Below are 20944 nucleotides of genomic sequence, written 5' to 3'. Positions count from 1 at the left end.
CACATAGCAACGGATTTGCACCAAGAACATTGTAGTATAGTAACAGTTGCAAAAAAGTTGACATTATCAGAAAGCGAGGTTGGACCGAGAGTAAGCGTTTATAACGCCATTAAGCTGTTCAGAGCAGAGAGTACGACAACGACGTCATTCATTCATAAAGTACAAATTATTGGTGCGATCGTTTGTTAAAAATATATTTTCAGAGGTTGACGTGGGCGTACAGTATGCATCTGGCATGTAAAAATGATGGCAAAATGCCAACCTCACTCCCATTGCCGATCAGCCCGGGTTACGTCAAGTGTCGAAAACCAACATTTAGAAAAATGTCCCCCCTCCCTCCCTCTCTCCTCTCCGCGTGATCAGCCTGAGGGGGACGGGCTTGCCATGCCACCATGCACTGCTGTCGAGGAAGCGCCAAGTTTACACCAGCCTTCCATATATGTTATTTGCGTCACTCAAACTGTGTGGCTATTAGCACTGGCGTTAGTGAATTAAACGCTTTATATCAATGAGTCTCATTTGCATTGGGGTGGGCATAATATGCGCCAAATGTATGCAAATTACCTAATTTACATACGCGCAAATACCGCCGGCACACCGGGGCGCAATCTGGTTGGCAGGGCACTTAGTGACAAATTTCCCCATCTGCATGTGTTTAGTGAATTAGGCGCTCCCGGATTGCTCCATTTTACCAGTTAGGTCCGCGCAAAGGCTACGCAAACCTTAAGTGAATCTACCCCTTTGTGTTTTTCTCCAGTTCACTTTAAAAATGGCTCCCTGTGTGTTTCAGGACTTGATTTTAAATAGCTTTCATTCACACAAGGGCCTTGTGTGGGGCCTACCATGGTCAATCTGGGCCGGGGTTCTTTAGGCTGTCATTCCTCTCAGTGTGGATCAGCTCCCCTTGGTTGCTTTTCCTCACATGGTTTCTCTGTGCCCCACCATGTCTTTTTACAAACTTCTCATGTTGTGTGTGCGTATAGACGTGCTCATGGGGATGTTGGGGGCAGGAGGTGGGTTTTCTTTTGATATTGAACTATGGATGTTTTCATTGCACAGCACTTTGAGTTCCATGTGTACATATGAAAAGTGTTTGATTTGATATCCAATTTAGGAATGAAAGTGCTATATCGCCTTGCCAGACAGGCACCATCCTACTTCTGATCCTACTTCTCAAACCCGGAAATTGCCAGCTCACTCTCATCCCAGCATTCTGTGTTAAAGCTGTTTATGAAGATCAACCATACTTGGGAAAAACATTATCGTTTTTGACATCCTTTAATGGAGTACCATTGCAGTTGGGAACAGTGCAGAAAAACTGAAACTAAACAAACCAGAATACCCAGAGTTAGAGTGAAATATTCCCTGAAGGGATTCAAACTAGACGGGTGGAACAGTCAAATGGAGTGAGCTCTAGAAGTGTTTTTCCCCAACCCCGTCAAGACATTCAAGAAGGTGCAAAACTTCAAAGGGAAAGACGTCTTTATTTTCTTTTGAGACAGGCACCTTTGACTCCACCTTGTAAGCCAGAAAATTGCCAAGTGGCTTCGACTCCCCCATTCTGTGACAATGCCATTCAGACAGAATGGCAATATGGCGGAGGAGGAAAAAAAAGTGGAACGGAAGTTTTGATGGTCAATGACACATTTGGGCATCCTTTGGTGGGGGGCCTACACACTTGCAGGCTGGAACATAATGCACTGGGGTGAAAGGTCACTTCCATAAGAACAATAATAAAGACTGACAGATGAATATCTTTCCTGTTTGAAAAGAGGCAAATAAAACGACATTTGTTTTCCACTTGGTGTCACAAGTCATAACATCAGACATTGACGACACCACACATGAAGCCATAAAAGTCTGCTGCTGTTCATAAAAAGCGAAGCTTCTCCAAGGAGTCATCCAAAAAAGTGGAACGGCCGCAGCAGCAGCGGCACGTCATCTCATTAGCGCCGTCGCCGGCTGCTGCTGACGTGCGCGAGTGTCACACCAGCAGATACCTGAAACCTCGGATTAGTCCACCGCCTCGGGGCCGCTATCTGTCTTTTCCATTTGCGCCGCCTCAACAAACTGGAGTTTAGAGCGCATACAAAATGTGCTAAGCAGTTGTATCGCCCGCGGTTCCTTCCGCCGGGAAACAAAGAAATCATTCACGGAAATATTCATTGGGAAAAACGGGAACTTGCAAGTCTTGCAGACTGACATCAAGCCACATGGGTGAGGCCTGGCATAAATCTGGCAGGCTCCGAAAGGTCATGGCTTCTTGCATCACCGTGGGTGTTGTACCTGAACGAGTCCAATGAACAAAAGTTTTTCGGAGAACGTGAACTGGATTAGGGTTAATGTAAGGAATTAAGGATTAAGATTTGAGATTCTCAGGGTAAGAGTTAGGATTAGGGGTTGTTCAGGGTTAGATTTAGAGTTAGGATTTGGGAATTCCCCAAAGTGTTTTCTTAAACTGGATACTGAAGGGTTTCAGGGATTGACAAAGCTAGCTATATATATACAACCAATATGCGGACTTGCGATCGAAGTTTTACCTGACGGGGCTGTTCCTGCTGTCGGGGTCCCGGGCCGTAACGGCGCCCACGTCCGTGCCAGCAGGCGAGTTCTCGTACACATCCATGATATAATAATCCAAAGAGAAGACGGGCGCTTCGTCAACGTCGCCCACGGTGATTTTCAGCGTGGCTGTGTCCTTGAAGGAGCCCAGGTAGGAAAACCGAGGATCGGCGTGTGTGTTGGTGCCCTCGATGTGCAGCGTGTACGTCTTCTTCCTCTCGTAGTTTAGTGGCTGTCGGGACCAGAGTGAAGATTTCAATGCTCATGTGGCTGGTTTTCGGGTGGCTCGTATTGCAGCAGCAGTCCCAAACCATGGACTTGTTTCAAGGGAAGCAATATTTTGTTGTCCATATGTAAGAGCTTTTTGAATTGCCGTGATTGCAGAAAAATGTAGTTTGATGTTGGAAATTTTAAAAAAGTATTCAGTGTTTTTCTTGAGGATTTTGAGAGCTTGAATGCCTCATGAGAGCCTGCCGCAAAACCATACGGTATGTGAAAATCATCTGTCGTGATAAACCCATATATTAAATAGCACTGCTGAGATTCTTTTACTTGCTTTTGCTCACTTCTAGTCTTACATTTTTGCTACTGTATCATGTCACTAGGATGTATTTCTTTCAGACTCTCATGATCAATCAATTGGTTGTTCAGTGTGTCTGTGCGGCCTGGTTGGAAACCGTTGCTCGACCACACGGTCCGAACTGTAATATTGGCATTCCGAGTTTACCTTTCTGAGGGTGATGATTCCCTCTTTGGTGTCCTTGTCGGTGGCTATCGAAAACATGTTAGCCCCTTCCGAGTTAATGATGCTGTACTTGATGTCCGCGTTGACGCCCAAGTCGTCGTCGTTGGCTTTAATCTTCCCCACCGGCTTCCCGACTTGGGCCGACTCCGGGACGTACTGCTGGTAATTTTCTGCGGATGCAAACGGGACGTAACAAAGAGAACTTCCCATCAGACCCACTTGGGACTACGGTACGTACTCTGCGGGAACTTTGGCGGGTTGTCGTTGACGTCGGTCAGCGTGACGTTGATGACGGTGGATCCGGAGAGGCCGCCCACTTGGCCCGCCATGTCTTTGGCTTGGATGACCACAATGTAATGTTCCCGGGCTTCCCGGTCCATGTTGGCTAAGGCAGTCCTGATGGTCCCTGCAACAAAAGACTACTTGTTGTTAGAACCCCTTTGGTAAACTACCGGTGTTGTATTATACTCCTCAGAAAATGTTCTGCTACAATAGTAAATACTAATTAAATGAAAAATTGGAATGAAGTATTCTTCTGTCCAGTTTGTATGCCAAGGATCCCCCCCAATACGACCGCCATCCTTGCTAATGGTTCCTCACCGATAATCTTTTGTGTTGACACCAATGACAGGCAGACAAATGGAATGGTAATGCATTTCTTTATTTTATGATTGCGGTCCTGAAACTTTGTTGCATTCTGTACAATGACGAGAGAGTTCTGTCTTCATACTTTGTCATAATTAGCATTTAAGCATGAGAACGATAACCCAGCAGAGATAAATAAAATATCGTACATAAGACTCATCACTGTAGTCAGCCGCCTTCATCCTCGCTTCGCTCGTCAAGGCTTTGCCTCGTCTTTCATGACATTCGATGACTGCTCAGCCTTGAATCAAGGACTTAAAAAAAAAAAAAACATCTGGCTCACATTTCAATGTACACGAATGTGCACGTGTCGGAAAAATGAGTGCAACTTCTTCTACCGCCACCAAGATGGAAACAGCAAAGCGAGAAGCCGCCTTGATTTACTGGATGCAATAAGTGCAGTTCACGTCTTCTCTTTTGGTGCCGGTCGCAATGAGAACCTTAATTCACCAGATGTAATAACGTCCTTACACTCGCACTTCCGCCCCCCGAGCGCTAAATCTGACTCTTTCGTTTCCCGCATGCTTGCGCCTATCGGGGGGCAGCCGTGGAATACGCGTTTTGGTGAACTTTTGAACCCCTCGCAATAATACGCTTGACAGGGAACGGCGAGAGCCGGGAGGGAACGGCGTGCTGTTGATGGGAAACACCTGCCGTGCCGCCCTCGCCTCCCTGCCGACATCCGTGATTGTCTGACAGATCGCGTTGGACGTCATTGCAGAACACAATCTTATGCAACCGGAAATGTGACGAGTACAGAAACCCGCTGCAAAATTAATGACACCTTGCCACAAAATGTTCCAAATTCTCTGATTACAGTTTCAACAATCAATATCATACAAATTATGATCTCAAAACGCTTTACTATCAATTCAAGCTTATAGATAAAAATCACCACAAAACAATTTGTATGCTCTCAGAACAAGTCAACACACAACCGTTAATATCTAAACAGCCGCTGCCAACAAAAGTGTGAACACCCCTAAGTGAAAATGTCCGTTGTTTATTCTTAGAAATTATACCATAACGGCAATCGGAACATCGCAAGACTCCAAAATATATTTATATAGCTTGTGTCTCAACTGAGATTTTACCTCAAAAGACTTCCTTGACAACAAATGACTACTTTCCCTTTTGGGCACGACTTCGATGACATCTTGTGGCAGGGATTTTACGGCCTTTCAGAAAGAAAAAGCCATGCATAGTTAAATGAAAATTAAAAATAAATCTTGGATCAAGGATCTTGACAAAACATAAGCATATTCAAATGAGGTAAAAACTGAAGGTCTTATAACTGGCATTAGAAACCAAACCAAGCATGATTACGGTGCATCCTTGAACACTCAAAAATGGATTTGTTTTCATCTTGTCTAATGATGTTGGCAATGGAATTATTGGCGGATTAGCACACCCTAATATTGCTGATATGTTCACCAATTTACAGTATATGGCACTAGACGTTAACCTTACTCACTCAGTAATGCAGGCCAGGTCTTTAGATACACCGTCAAAGTCAAATAAGAAGCAAAGCGATTAGATTGTCATTCTATTTATGTACAGAGTATTCTACAAAAAGATGAGGACAATGTGGCAACCTGAAGCTTTCCGAGTTCCCGGCTAATCCATTTCATTCATACTATTCATATCAATAAAAAGGCTGGACAAGCCTAATTTCCCTTTCACAAAAGTGACTAAATGAAAAGCGCTTTTCACGAGGCTCCAAAGGTCATTTCTTCCGCACTTCCTGCGTCAGGACCCCGCAGATGGAAAGTAATCCCCTCTCGCCTCCGGGTGGGCCGAGTACTCATTAAAAGTGGGTCAAGGAGGCAGCAGGATGACGACGTGCTGGCAGTCAGCTCGCTCGCTCGCTCGCTGGCATATCGTCTGTCATGGCCCGCCCATTAGCTCGCGCTCGTCAGCGATGAATCACCACCGAACCACGTCAGAAACAAATTGAGAGCAAACTGACCTCACTCTAGATAACTATAGCTTTTATTCACCAATACTATGTATTATTTGGTAGAAAATATTGCCCCCTTGTCCTAGATGGTTAACGTGACTACAAATTTGGTAAATTTGTACTATCTCAAAACCTGAGACAATATCGGGGGGGATTTGACGAGGGCGGGGCATCAAATTTTGGGTTTCAAAATTCCTTCTTACGGAAGCATTCCCAGATGTACGAATCACCTAGAACCTCGGAAATTTGGAGACATATGTAACAGCCCACCACGTACAAAAAAACCCCCCAATCTTTTGGAGTGAATGATAAAGAAAACAGGAAGTTCCCCATTTTGATTTACTTTGGAATTTGTTGTCATTTTGGGGGTCATTTTATAGAGGTCATTTTTACAAACTCCTTCTAGTGAATTGATCCAATCGTCTTCAAACTTGGCGTGTTTCATCTTAAGATGTTTATGATGAAACGTTATCGAAAGATTTGATTTCGGCACGCTGTTGCTGTGGCGATGCGTTGTTTGCAATGTAAAATGATGCTAATTTTTGAGGGTCTAAACATCAGCGAAAACTCACGAAACTTTGCACACACATCTGCCATGATTCTTGTGCAATTTTCAATAAATTGCTCAATAGCGCCCTCTACGCATTCCCGGTTGTTCCTTTCACCTACGTTTGTGACAGTTGGGAGGCATGTCTATCAGCGTAAGACGTAAGCGTAAGTCTTTTGCAGCCATACACTAAACAGGAAGTCCGCCATTTTGAATTTACTTTGGGAATTGTGCACCATTTTTGGCCTTTAACAGCTGGCACCTACAAAAGGCCTGGCAAAAACATTTCTATTTTAGATGGTCCTTGTCTTATGTGACATTACCCCAACGTGCCAGTACCTCAAGTTCCAAGTACCCCAACGTGGCCAGGGTTGTGAAGGGCCCTTTATAGCTACTTGCAGCTCTAGTTATTATTGACTGTCATTTGACATCACATATGAGATTTGCAACACACCTGAAACAATGGATTCCTCTTGTGCACTTTGCAGTTTGACTCAAGACGGAAACGTTAACATATACTAAATTCTGCCGTACTTGCTTTTCTTTTAAGTCTTTGTGAGGGTTTTCTTTTATTTATTTGAACCTAATGGAGGATGTATTCTGCGCTTCATCTCTGTGAAGAGCGTGTCATTTTCCGCATTATGGCCTTCAAAAAGAGCAGCTATTAGGTGAGCTCAAAGGACCCTAATTCCTCTTCTCTCTCTTTATTTATTGGCCTCTTCACAACATTATCATCATCATCGGCGTGTGTCTGTGTACTCCAGAAGTCTCGCAGCCTAATTAACTGTGAGCCGAGTGACCTGTGAGCTCAACGTTTGTGCTGCGTCGCCAGTCAGCAGGGCTCTCAACACTCAACAAAATGCAACACGCACGCTCACTCGCACTTTAGAATAATCATGCATGAAAGCTCAAAACACAAAAAGGCTTACTAGAGACCTTTTGTATACACCTTTCATCAATAGATGTTTCATATATATATATATATATATATGAGGGATGAACAGTCTCTCATTAAGAACAAAAATGTACATTGTTATATAAACTATACACAGACAACTTTTCCTTTGTCATTACTTCATTGACCTGTGAACAGATATGATTAAATATCTGCAGATATTTGTGATACTGTAGGTATAATTATTATGCTATACATTCGAATCAAATCAATCTTTCAATACAGTTTTGTTATTCACATATTTAAGCGCAGTGTATATGTTATTTTGCTAACAATCATTTTGGCTAACACGCACGCACACAAGCAAAATTTCATACTTTTGTGAATACTTGCCAAGTGCTATATTTTAATGTTGTTCATTACGGTAGTACTTGTTGAGCCAACTACGTTTTGGGGTGTGGTACTAGGTGTAAAATGATTGAGACTCAACAAACTGCGGGAATCCACAAGAAGGTCAAAAACAACTGGCGGTCGAGATGACTTCCAACGTGAATAAACGAGCACTTGAGTTGTGTTGCTGCTTTTCATCGGAGGCCCTCGTCGAAAAAACAGAATGTGCTTTTCACAACGTTCTGAACCTTTCTTGCCGCCAAAGTACAAAGCAAAATGCTCAATTAGACGGAAGAGTGTAATGGAAAAGTTCAGAACGCGAAGAAAAAGTTTGATCTTCACAACACTGCCAAGAATGCAAATGCCAAGAAGCAGCATGAGTTCCTGTTTTGTGCAGTTTACAGCACTAAAAGCCTGTCATTAACGCACGCCGATTTCACCTCAGAACGTGGCAGCAAACGTCTGCGTGCTTTCAATGCAAAGGTGTCCAAACATTACCCATCGTTGCTTTTGTAGGACATAAAACGAGGTGCGTTTCACTTAAAAGTGGAACTCTCTTCTGCTTTTTGGAGTGTGTGGGGAAAAAAATTTGAGCTTTGCACCCCGGACCACAATGCCGCCCACAAAGTCTGCCCGCCGAATCTCCGGCGAGGGTGGTGGGTTAATTTAGAAAATAATTGAGAAGGAGCGGACTCGCTTGAATTTGACACAGCGAGGTGGTTGGCCTTTTGCCCAACCTCCCTGCTCCATTAACGCTGATAGCATCATGAGATCCACCTCTTTTGTCTGGCTGCAAACTTCTAAAGGAGGACAATCTCCTGGGTGAACAAAAAGGATTAGAGGAGATTAGCCAAGCGCCCTTCAATCTCCGTCTTCGCCAATCCTGGCCCGTCCAATTCCGTGTTATCCCCGAGTGTTGCGCCCTCGCAGCGAACGCGAGATGGCAATCAAAGTTCTTTTTCGGCTTTCCCAATCGAGGGCTGCCGTGGTTTGACATCGTAAAAAAAAAGTTGTTTGATTGATGGTATGACAGCTTGAGGCTTTAGGCAAAGTGTAGCAGCTTCCATCTGTGTCACATCCTTGAGTAAACGTGAATGCTGGCAAATCCCAGATCAGCAAAGAAATTAGCCTATTTAGGATGCGGGAGGCCTTGGGGGGGGGGGGTTATGATGTCGTTGTTCTCGGAACGAGCATGCAAGAAGACCTCGTGACATGTAGCCTAGCATGCTAAAAGTAAATGCACAACCTGATGACCTGCGCAGCCTGCTTCCGACTCCGGATGGATGTGATCATTTATTGATCATTGCGTAAGCTGTCTTTATCTCTCTGCCTTGTAACTTGGACTGAAGAGGGCGTCCAACTTGATCACTTGATTGATTACCTGATTGAGTCATCCAAATCAGACTGTTGCGAGTAGAGTGCAATTTCTCCATGCAGTCTGGCTCACCGAGTAAGACAATTTCATTCCTTAAGGCTAATAAGGAATGAGGCTACTAGCTTATTAGCATTAGCAATATTAGCTCAGTGGACAATTGCTTTAAAATGCAATTTAGATGACTCAATGTTAGCCCAAAATCACACAAAATGTCTCTACAACACAATAACACAATGCGATACTGTCACAATTTTGTAACTTGAATTGAAAACAACTTTTAGGACATCAGGTATATCAGAAGCACGTGGCTCGTTTTTGCAGTGAATGAAGTGAAATGATTATTGTGGGAATGTGCAATGCGGATGAATCAATCAACTGATGTAAATTGACAATCCTCAGCTTTTGGTGTAGCCTTTGTCCGATTCTATCACGAGGAGACTAAAACATTTATAGAGGACAGTTTGAGTATCATAGCTTTGAAAACACATACGAGAGGAGACCACGTATGTTTAGCCATAAAAGGAAATGCTAAAAGAGAAAGGAACGAGTGATGGTGACCCCTCCTTGAAAGATTTAACAATTGATTATTTGAGCCAAAAAAAATTCATGAAGTAATGTTATAGGTTTATTTTCAGTGATTTATGTGGACTTTTAGCACCTTCTCGTGGTGAAATGCGTATTATGTCTGACTCACTTGAGTTGACATCAATTTCAATGACACTCCTGAAGGGCAACACGCACACATGGCTGAGCGTTGGCCCAAGTAATGCTCGAAGTATCTATTTGTGTTCATTTGTATAATGTTATGTAAGCTATAAAGAGCCAATAAGTCTGGTTGAATGTTTTGTAAATTTAGAAATGTTGGTAAAAACGAGTCAGTGAAGATGTTGGCGTTCGTTAGCTTTTCATGCTAGCGGACTTGAGTTTGCTAACTAAGCTAACTATGTTAGCGTACCTTGGTTGTGTCGTCTACTTTCATTCAGAACAACATAAAAGTGCACTTATTGGTGTGTTTATTATTTCTTTACATTTGTGATTGGTGTATGCTAATTTAGTTAGAAAACAATGTTAGTCAGATATTTTTAGCGCTGTCTAAATATGCTGTATTGTATTTTTGTTTCAGTTTTACAGTAAATAAATAAATAAATTAAAGATAAAAACCACAAGAAGCATATCATCTGATAACTGTCTGTCTAGCTGGATAGAGCAGACTCATCTAGTGAGGACAGAACAAAGGAAATATTGGAACAATAGACCAAAAATGAATTAGTCAGTTAATTGACATGTTTACAATTGAATTAAAAAAAAAAAAAAAAGCATAAAATGAAATTATTGCGGTTGGGTGTTTTGCATGTCCGGACCCCGGTCAATTGGGCTGATCGGGTTCGTGGAGCAACCTTTAGTTGGGGACCCCTGATTTCGGTTCTTCTCAAGCAAGAAGAAGCGGAGGTGCGCAGTCTAGCAAGGGAATGCCACGGCATGCAGATAACCGTGTCACCCGCGCTCAAACTCAACTTGAGAAACAAAGTGGCATGCGAGACTTCCACTTCCGTCTTCTTCTTCGTCCGTACTTCCGTGCGTGCTCATTTGAGGGACGAGGGTGGATGGCCGGTGGCGAAAACAACAGGCTACTTGTGTGTGTGTGTGCATGGGGGTGTGTGTGATGTGCAGCTGCCCTTGTATCGCGTGCCCAGTGTCTCGCACGCCACGAGCAAGAATTACGGTGCGGACGAGTCGCTGAGTCAGCACATGCAAACGAGTCATGGAACGCGCCCGCTTGCACATGAGGTGAGCTGCGGACTGCAGGCGGGCAGTTTTAGCCAATCGCCCGACGCCCCTTGTTGATTTTTTTTTTAAGTCCTTCCATCTCGATCCAGACCGTTAATCACCAAGTCATTTGCAGCAATGAATGTCATCAATTCATCAACACGTTTGGGAATGGTAAGGCTTAAAAAGTAGGGTTCTCAAAAGTAGGGTGTCAAAAGTAGGGTCTGAAGCCATGGTTAAGGGTTTCAAATTGGGGATTCAAAGAGGGATCAGGATCTCAAATGAGTGTTTCAAGCCAGAGTTAGGGTTTTAAACAAGAGCTAAACTTTCTAAGTAAGATTTCAAGACAGAATTAGGGGTTTAAAATGTAAGTTTCAAGCCAGGGTTAGGGTTTCAAAGTAAGGCTTCGAGCTAGGGTTAGGAATTCAAATGATCAAGTAAAAATATGGTTTGAAGCCAGAGTGAGGCTTTTAACGAATTTGCCCCCAGCAATTTTCACAGAAGCAATCCCGTTCGCTCCCGGCTTTTTCTACTGGGTTTGGACTGATTTTGCAAGGCCCACAGAATATCGTGTTCTATTGCTATAAAAACATGGAACATATCAAAAGAAAGATTAGTCTCTTCTCTCATCAGGAAAAAAAAGTATATTTCTATCTGTTTCGGTTTTGCAGCAATTAGCATTAGAACAGAGCTAAGTTTAATAAATTTTCACAAATCTCTTTTTTTCAACATGGCCCTGGTTGATCTCTTATACTCTGCTGCCACCTGCTGGCCGTTTGTATAATAGCTACCATTTCTGCAACAGTTCTTTGCAGTGGAGAGGCTGCATCAAAGACTTCTGTATGCTCTAGCATAATAAAATAAATAAATAATAAAAAAAAAACATATGAATACGTCTTTGGGACACTTAAAACATTTAAAAAAAACGTATTTATAGGTTAAGTTGAGGTTTTAAGCCAGGGTTAGGGTTTCAAAGTCAGGATTGGGCTTTGAAGTCAAGTGTTTTGTTTGAAGCTAAGGTAAGGGTTTCAAAAAAATCAAGTTTGGGTTAGGGTTTGAAGAAAGAATTTGGATTTTAAGTTCAATTTCAAGATAGGATTTAAAACAGGTGTAAAATTCCAAATATGGAACTCAAACAGGTGTAAAACACAAGTCAGGATTTCCAAGTTCGCGAAGGTTCCAGCCTGGATTACGATTTCAAGTTAGGGTCTCAAAATCGGATTTTATGGTTGGGATAGATTGTTGAAGAGGGACTGGACAGCGTGATTAGTGTCAAAGTCGGGTTTGAAACCAGATTTGGGGTTTTAAGTTGGCGTTCCAGGCAGGGTTTGGGTTTCAAATTAGGGTTCCAAACAGATATTAAGGTTTGCTTTCCAACAGGGCCTGAGATTTGAAATTAGGATTTAAAACATGACAAGACAGTTTTTCATGTAAGATTTGAAGGCAGTGTTGGATTTTGAAGTTCGGGTTTCAAAGCAGGGTTCTGAGCCAGGCGACGGGTTTCAAGTTGGAGTTTCAAGTTTCAAATTAGGGTTTTCAAGCCAAAGCGGTTTGGAGGCGCTCGCCTTTCCAGCAGTCGACAGACATGACAAAGACGACAAAGCGGCCGCCGACAATCCATTTTTCACATCACATAAAAGTGGTCCACTTTTCAGATGTCATTTACATTTCATCGCACGCACAAAAAAAAGAGATCTTTGGAGGCTCATGCTGTGACATTTTTCCTACACTTAAAAAAAAAAAAAAAAGTGCTTCTGAGGGGAGTTGAAATTTTGTTTGTTTGTTTGTGATGAAGAACACGCTGATCCCTCTTACAATTATCATCCTGAGCGTCTCATTTGCACCCGTGCTAGCAAGTAACAAAGTATATTTTCTTACTGGATCCAGACCAGTACTGTAATTAACAACAACAATAATAATAATAATTTTTGAGGTACCGCACCTGTTTTGGGGTCCACGGAGAAATATGGCTGTCCTTGTAGGATGCTGTAGACGATGCGGGCGCTGTTTCCGTACGTGGGGTCGTCGTCGTCGGTGGCCGTGACTTGCAGCACTGATGTGCCTAAAACAAAAAAAACAAAACAAAAAAAACTCAAAAACTGCTTTCAGTACAAAACTTTTTGTTCTTTTTTTTAAATCAGTACATTTAAGAAATGGTTGTATGATCAGGAGCTGTCAAACGTGTTATTACTTGATGCCAAAGCTAGCTGGGCTAAATATTTGACACTTAAAAATCATCAATAATTTAAAACCAATCTTTCAAAGGTTATTACGCAATCAAGTTGAAATAATATCATACCTTTTTTTTCGATTTTCTTTTGTTATCTGACATCATTCACAATCACTAGATTCCAGACATGACAATCACAAACAGTAAAAGGTCAAAATGTCTCCAAAAGCCCAAATTGGTCCTTACATCTCAACAGCAAAGTGAGAACACTTCTCATTTTATGATTTGCAACTTTTATAATCAGAACTATTTCAGATTAAGATGTCATTTAATTCATTTGCTCCCCAAAACGTAGAAATACGTTCTATTTTAAATATTACCATGCTCCCAAAGACGTATTTATATGTTTTTGTTTTTTTTTTGCTAAACCATACAAAAGGCTTTGATGCAGCCTCTAAACTAAAGAGAACACTTGAATCAATGGTAGTTATTACAAAAACGCCCAGCAGGTGGCAGCAGCATATAAGAGATCAACCAGGGCCAAAGCTCTTTCCCCCACTGTTTCAAACATATTTGTGAATAATGATGAAACTTAGCTATATTCTAATGTTAATTGCTGCAAAACGGAAACAGGTAGAAGTGTTAGGTTCATGTTTTTATAGCAATAGAACACAATATTGTGTGGGCCTTGCAAAACCAGTCCAAATCCAGTAAAACAGCCGGGAGCGAAGGGGATTGCTTCAGTGAAAATGGCTGCGAATGAATGAGTTAAAATGAATCCATTAGTGACAGCTGATGGACTGTAAGTATATAAGATCTCATTTCAACAAGTCTGCTTGTTTTTGTGACGTCCATGCTGACCTATTGTGAAATGAATTTTTTTTCCTGGCAAAACAAAATACAGTATTATTGATTTTATTTGATATGTATGAGCTCCTTGAGATGGAAGCCAGTTTTTGATATCTTCTTTTTCACCTTTGCCAGTGCAATTCTGCTTGTAATTTCCCATGCATTTTATTTATTTATTTTTTCTCCTGGGAACCTCGATTAACTTCAAACGTAACTCCCGGTTTGATGGCTTGACGCAGCGTAGCGAGCATCAAGTCGGCACCAGACGCGCACGTCATATCAGGGGCCGCGACCGTGTCCAAATATGTGATGACAATAACAATTATAGCAGATTCATCTACCCAGTATTTGCATGTCAGTTCATTCCGTTTAATAAAGAAGTCACTTTTCAGTCAGTCAGTACAGATACTTCAAAATAAATCTACTTAAGTATAGTCGTAAAATATTTGTACTTGGTTACTTCACACCACTGGTGTTTTTTTTTTGTTTTGTTTTTGTTTTTTCTCAAGACATTGATCTCCACTGCAAGTGAAGATTTTTTTTTTCTTCTTCTTCTTCCCTCCAAAGACAAGAAATGATGGCGGCCTGCTGGTGCTTTTATTTACTGCCATTGCGCAGTGTGCCTGCAAGCTCATTGTGCACCAATTGAACACTGGCAGTGCGGCTCAGATAGCATTACAGGCTCCATTAACCCATTGCCGTATAATTACATGACGAGGGCGAGGATCACATGACGCCCGTCAAAGCGGAACAATGGCCCACGAAACGAGTGGATCCCATGCTCGTTTTGTCGGCACTGCTGGATTTTCTTGTCATTTGTGGCAATATTTATTCATGACCTCATATTTTAGCGGATACAAATTACGTTAAGAAGACAAGACACCCCCAAGCAAAGCACGACCTTTCATTTGTGGAAATATTAACACTAAACATTTCAACTGGGCTCCATTGTGAATGAGTGGTTAGCATGTTGGAATCTTACTTTCGGACTTTTTGTTAAAGTTACATTACATTCTCTTAGCTTCACAGTAGTGTTAATTTTGTATGCCATTTTTACATTTAGTCTCAGTTTTAGTCCAATTTCAGTCACACTTGTTAGTTTTTATCACAGTTAGTCAACCTCATCGCATTTTCATTTAGTCCATTTTTAGTCAACTATCAATCTAGCATTTTAGTCTTTATATTTTAGTCCAAGAAAACCTAATTTTATTCGCCTAGTTTTAGTCAACAAAAACTGTCAACGTTTTAGTCTAGTTTTAGTCAGGACAACCATTTTACCGCTGTATATATAGTGAACCTTTTCGGAACCATTTCACATAAAATGTTCTCATCTTTTTGATGAAAAACAACTTCGCACACAAATGCTATACACTATTAAGTTAACATTAACATTATTGTTAGAACGTTACAGCCGTTGGATTAATGTTACAACTATAATTTACTATTCATTTTTAACCTTTCACCGTGAATCCACCACCTGTCTGTCCCATTACTTTTAGGATGAACCACAGTACCGAGACTGCCCTTTTAAAGATTTTAAATGATATCAGGTGTAATGAAGATATGAAAAAGCTTACAGTCTTGGTGCTACTGGATTTAAGTGCTGCCTTTGATACAGTAGATCACCACACTTTATTAAACAGACTTAGAAGCCTGGTGGGCATCTCTGGTACAGTTTTTAACTGGTTTTATTCCTATCTCACACACCGATATTTCTTTGTAAGTATGGATACATGTTCCTCTGAAACCCATGAAATTAAATGTGGGGTTCCCCAAGGCTCAATCTTAGGCCCATTACTTTTTAATCTTTATATGCTTCCCCTTGGGGAAGTCATCAGGAGACACGGCGTCAACTTCCACAGTTACGCTGATGATACACAGCTGTATATCGCCGTGTCACCTGATGACATGGGGCCTATTGATACCCTTTTAAATTGTATTTTAGATATTAAGTCATGGATGGCAGAAAATTTCCTGCAGCTCAACCAGGACAAAACAGAGGTTTTAGTCATCGGTCCTGAAGGTCAGAGAGAGAAACTTTTACCTAAACTACAAGATTTTAAACCCACGCAATGTGTAAAGAATTTGGGCGTCCTTTTTGACTCTGAGCTAACTTTTAATCCTCATATTAAAAATGTAGCCAAGATCGGTTTTTACCATCTTAAGAATATTGCCAGAGTCCGCCCGTTTCTCTCACAGGCCAACACGGAGGTGCTGATGCATGCTTTTATTTCTTGTCGTTTAGATTATTGTAATTCCCTGCTCTCTGGTCTTCCCAAAAAGAATATTTCAGTCCTACAGCTCCTTCAGAACTCAGCTGCACGTGTGCTGACGGGGACCGGAGGGCGGGAGCACATTACACCAGTTTTAAAATCGCTGCATTGGCTCCCCGTGCGTTTCAGGATTGATTTTAAGGTGCTTTTATTAGTTTTTAAATGTCTTAACGGTCTTGGCCCATCTTATTTATCTGACTTGCTTTTACCCTATTACCCCTCGCGGCCTCTGAGGTCTTCTGGCAGCGGCCTTTTAACTATTCCAAAGGTGAGGACCAAGACACATGGTGAAGCTGCCTTTAGCCACTATGGTCCTCACCTATGGAATGGCATGCCAGAGAGCATCAGGTCTGCAGAGAATATTTATGTTTTTAAGAGGAGGCTTAAGACTTACTTTTTTAGTTTGGCATTTGATTGACCTTTTTTATTTTTATTTTATTTTATTTTATTTTACTTATTATTATTTTTACTTTTTTATCCCCTTTTATTTATTTAACTTTTAATCTATATTGTCTTGTAGCTTTGTTTTTATTTATTTATTTTTTCTATCGTGTTTAACCGTTTTCTTTTAGTGTTTAAATGTTTTTATTTGGTAGTTATAAAATTTTTAGCTCCAGTGTTTTCTCATGGGGGAGCCTCCACAGTGAGAGGGATGCTTGGTCTTCATCCATCTCACTGTGGATGAACTCCTCCTGGGTGCCTTTCCTTACAGGGTACATCTGTGCCCCGCCATGTTGTGGTTTTCATGTGTTTGTTGGGTTTTGGGTGTGTCTGTGGGTACGATCATGGGGATGGGGGGGCTTTTTCTTTCTTTTATTTTATTGCATTATGGATGTCCAGCACTTTGAGTTGCATTTTAAATGTATGAAAGGTGCTATATAAATAAAGTTGATTGATTGATTGATGTGTTTTTGCTGTGTGCATATGACAGTGACAAAGCCCTGACAGAATAGCAGAGACAAGATTTTACAAAATCAGAATTTTCCTCTCGTTTTTTCATTCATGAGCTAAAATGTCCATGAATTTTTGTCCAGTTTTTCTTAAGTGAAGAACATTTTCGTCTCATCTTTATTAGTCGACGAAAATTCATACTGATTTAGTCCCAATTATTGTTTGTTAATGAGGGTTTTAGTCTAGTCTAATCTAGTCTAGTTTTAGTCCGGTGAAAAACATGTTGACGAAATTATTTTTGTTTAGTTTAGCCTATTCTGATGCTAAATAAGCTAGTTGATTGTGCGCCGTATGTAATCTCATTGATCTTAAAGACCTGATCAGATTTGACATCCATTAAAAGTTGTCTGGTTTCCAACAAACAAATTGTTTCCTCCTGGAGTAAACGAATTAGCCGAGCGCTAAAAGCTCCCTGTTTCCTTCATTTTGTATCCTGGCCGAGTGGCCATTATCGCACGCGAGCTCACCTCTGAAGACACGGGACGCCGCTAACGTCTACATCTTCTGACAACTGCTGAAAGGCATTTGAGACGCACGATTAAGAGCAGCTACTTTCATGGAGATTAGCATGCGCGAGGGGCGGGAAGAGGGAGCTAATTACCTTCCCCCTTCACGGCCCTTGATTTCCTCCCTTGTGTCATCAACGGCCTTCCGTCGCTTCAGTTATTGCACCTAGCATGAACTGCGTAGCCTCTCTCGGGTCAACGGGATGTCAACAGGAAATTCAAAACCAAAAAAGGGAACAAAACCAAGACACAAAAAGAACGTGAGCAAGAAGTAATAAAGATCTGAAGGGGTGTGTTAAAGGATGTAAACAGGAAATACCAAAGTATATAAACTAAACAAGATATAAAGAGGTGGTTTCTCATTCTGAACAAGGCAGTGTACGGTCTCGTGAACTCGCCAAGTACGATCTTCCTAAAAACGCAAGTTGTTTTGTAACGCTGACCTATTTCTGTGATAGCACAAGAAACGCATCTTGGCATATTTTCCGAGCCAAATATTCACAACTAACCAACCGATGGCTAAAGCGAGCAGACAAGAACAACATCCTGGTATTCCGTGTGTTCTTGGCTTCTTTACTACTACTTTCAATCGGAATAGGACTTTTAGCCGTGACTGATGACATTTCACCAGATCACGAGGACATAAGAGCAGACAAGAACCCAGGAAGTGAAGGTTTACGCAGATGTTAACTGGTGGGTAACCAAGGAAGTCAACAGGATGTAAATAAGCGGTCTCAAGGACACTGGCTACATCTCACTTCTGTTAATTGAAATGTTCCTCGCTCCTTCATACTTCGACTGCAGCCCCAAATTTGTTTTCCTGTCGCCTTATTAACTCATTCACGCGCAGCCATTTCGACTGAAGCAACCCCCTTCGCTTCCGGCTGTTTTCCTGGATTTTAACAGATTTTACATGGCCCACAGAATATTGTGTTCGATTGCTATAAAAACATGGAACCTACCAAAAGAAAGAGTAGAGTCTCTTCTTTAATCAGGAAAAAAAAGTAAGTTTCATCATTATTCACAAACCTGTTCAAAACAATGGGGGAAAGAGCTTGTTGCAACATAGCCCTGGTTGATCTCTTATACTCTGCTGCCACCTGATCTTCAAGTCAGAGGCTGCATCAAAACCTTCTGTATGCTCTAGCATAAAAAAAAACAAAAACAAAAAAAAAACAAATACAGGACCATGGCAATATTTCAAATAGAATGATTTTGTTTTATTTTGTACGTTTTTGGGAGTGAATGAGTTAAGGAGCATCTCAATTCTTATGAATCGAGCATCGAGGAGGTTCCAGGGAGGGGCTCTCATCAAGGAACCTCTGAAAGTCTTTTTGCTCCTTGAAAATAACATCTAACAATGGCACACAACTTCAAATTAAAAAAAAAGTTTGTTTTTGTTATTCCTCGATTATTCTAATTAAAATGTGCGTCCAACATTTTGTTGAATGTCTGATTTACTTTGGACGATATTTAATACTGAACTGACCTAATTTCAGTAGGATGCTACGCAATGCAGGTCTTGAATAGCTCCTCGGTTAGTCTCTTCCAATGGATGCAGACGAGTCGAGGATCAAGGGTAGAGTTTGAAAATGGAGAAATGCCCAATTTAAATGGAGCAAATATTGGCATTAACGTCGTCATTTGTTTGTTGATGTTAACAAACATTCCACATGAAAAGAGCCATTGCAGCGTTTTTTGCACGGGCGCCGTTGTTCGCTCCTTGTCGATGTGTACATGAATACACATGAGAGCGAGCTGGCACGTATTGACTGTATATTAAGAGGGCGCCCGCGGCTATGTTGTTGTTTGCATAATTAATGGCCATTCCCTCCTTCATTTCTACCGTGCAACTTGGTGCAGGAAGATGGTCGCCGAGCACAACTCTAGGAACACATTTGAATACCGTGAGCACTCGATTATCGATGGCTTGAGATAATTGGGATACAAAAAAATGTGTGTCCCTCAAGGCTGTGTTCTAAGTCCTATGTCACCGATTTACAATACAATCATTACACATTTGCAGAATGTTCAAGTTACTGAGACCCTCACGTAACCTAACAACTGAACTTTAGTCATCGAAAAGGCCCTGCAAGGACTTTACTTTTAAGTACACTCCAACAGAGATGCCATCAGAGTGGTTCAAGGACATTCTTTGATTTTATTTTTTATCATGCCTGCATGGAGAGCACAAAAAACTTGCTATGTGATGTGATCTTCAGCGCCACGGACAGGAGGATTTAGAGGGTCATCGACACACAACAAAAAAAAAATCTGTCTCGTCTGGAGGATGCATTCACAGCATGCCGCCGACGCACAACTGAAATACAAAAAAACAGACGGCTTCATGTTACCGCCTCCGTTCTCAAACTCCTTCTCAGAGGCATTTTCACTTTTAAAATGGTGCGGCTAACCAAAATCAGCTGGGAAATGGATAGATGGACGTTTGGCGCATTCCCTGCTGTGTATTCCGGATAGTGGCAGGCGAGTGCACTTTTGGAACATCGGTCAGACGTACGGAGCGATTCTCTGCGAGGCGATGAAGCCGCTGAAGCGAGAAGAGGACCTCTTTTGTTGGCCGCCACGAAAGAACAAAAGAAGTATAAAAAATGGATGCGCTTGCCACACGAAGCATGCGAGCAGGGATCGGGCGGGATCCGAGGCGGAGGGAAGCTTTTCTTGGACTTGCTCGCTTTGGTCGAGTGCTTTCCAAAGGTTTTCCCATTTGGGATGCCGGAAGACTGAGAGGAGCGGCCGGCTAATTATATCCCGCATCGGCTTTAGGCTGTAAAACCGAGTAGAAGCATCAACAAACACAGGTGGGCGAATGTTTTCACTCCAGTCAGACTTAACTAGAAGTTGACACTTGGGACTTGCTCTTGACTTGACTTGAACTTGGTATTCGTGTCTAGACTCGAAGTAGACTTGACACATGAATTGACAGGTCTTTCAAGATAGTTGTTTTTGGAAGAAGACCTGGCAGCCCAGCAGATGTGACGATGAAGCCGCCTCATTAGCACAACCAAGCAATGTTGTGACTGAGCAAGATTGACTTAACTCATGACCTGCTTCACCCAAATAACTTCACTCGATTTGATTCTTCCCACAGCATCTTGTGACTTGCTTGAAAATACAAGGTGAAGACTCGGGACTGACTTCTGAGCTGCACATACGTGACTTACTCCGGCATGGCTCAGTGATAGAGTGGGTGCCTCCCAAATGGGAGGTTGTGGCTTCAATCTTTAGCCCCTTAGGACCATGTCTAAGTGTCCTTGAGCAAGGCACTGGTGTGTGTGTGTGAATGGGTGA

General features: G+C 41.9%; 1 protein-coding gene across 3 annotated transcripts in view; it reads right to left on the bottom strand.

Annotated features, from left to right (window-relative positions):
- The window catches only part of LOC144009262 (cadherin-18), a 97691-nt gene that overhangs the window by 29847 nt on the left and 46900 nt on the right, over positions 1-20944 (bottom strand). For all 3 annotated transcript variants that reach the window (XM_077508893.1, XM_077508895.1, XM_077508894.1), the window contains 4 exons: positions 12829-12948; positions 3546-3713; positions 3290-3477; positions 2541-2794 (listed from right to left, as the gene is read on the bottom strand). In XM_077508893.1, coding sequence (XP_077365019.1) covers positions 2541-2794; positions 3290-3477; positions 3546-3713; positions 12829-12948 — 730 coding nt within the window. The remainder of the gene's footprint in view (positions 1-2540; positions 2795-3289; positions 3478-3545; positions 3714-12828; positions 12949-20944) is intronic.

Source organism: Festucalex cinctus, chromosome 20 (genome assembly GCF_051991245.1).
Source record: "Festucalex cinctus isolate MCC-2025b chromosome 20, RoL_Fcin_1.0, whole genome shotgun sequence".
Lineage (NCBI taxonomy): Eukaryota > Metazoa > Chordata > Actinopteri > Syngnathiformes > Syngnathidae > Festucalex > Festucalex cinctus.
This window is presented reverse-complemented; position numbering and strand designations above follow the sequence as displayed.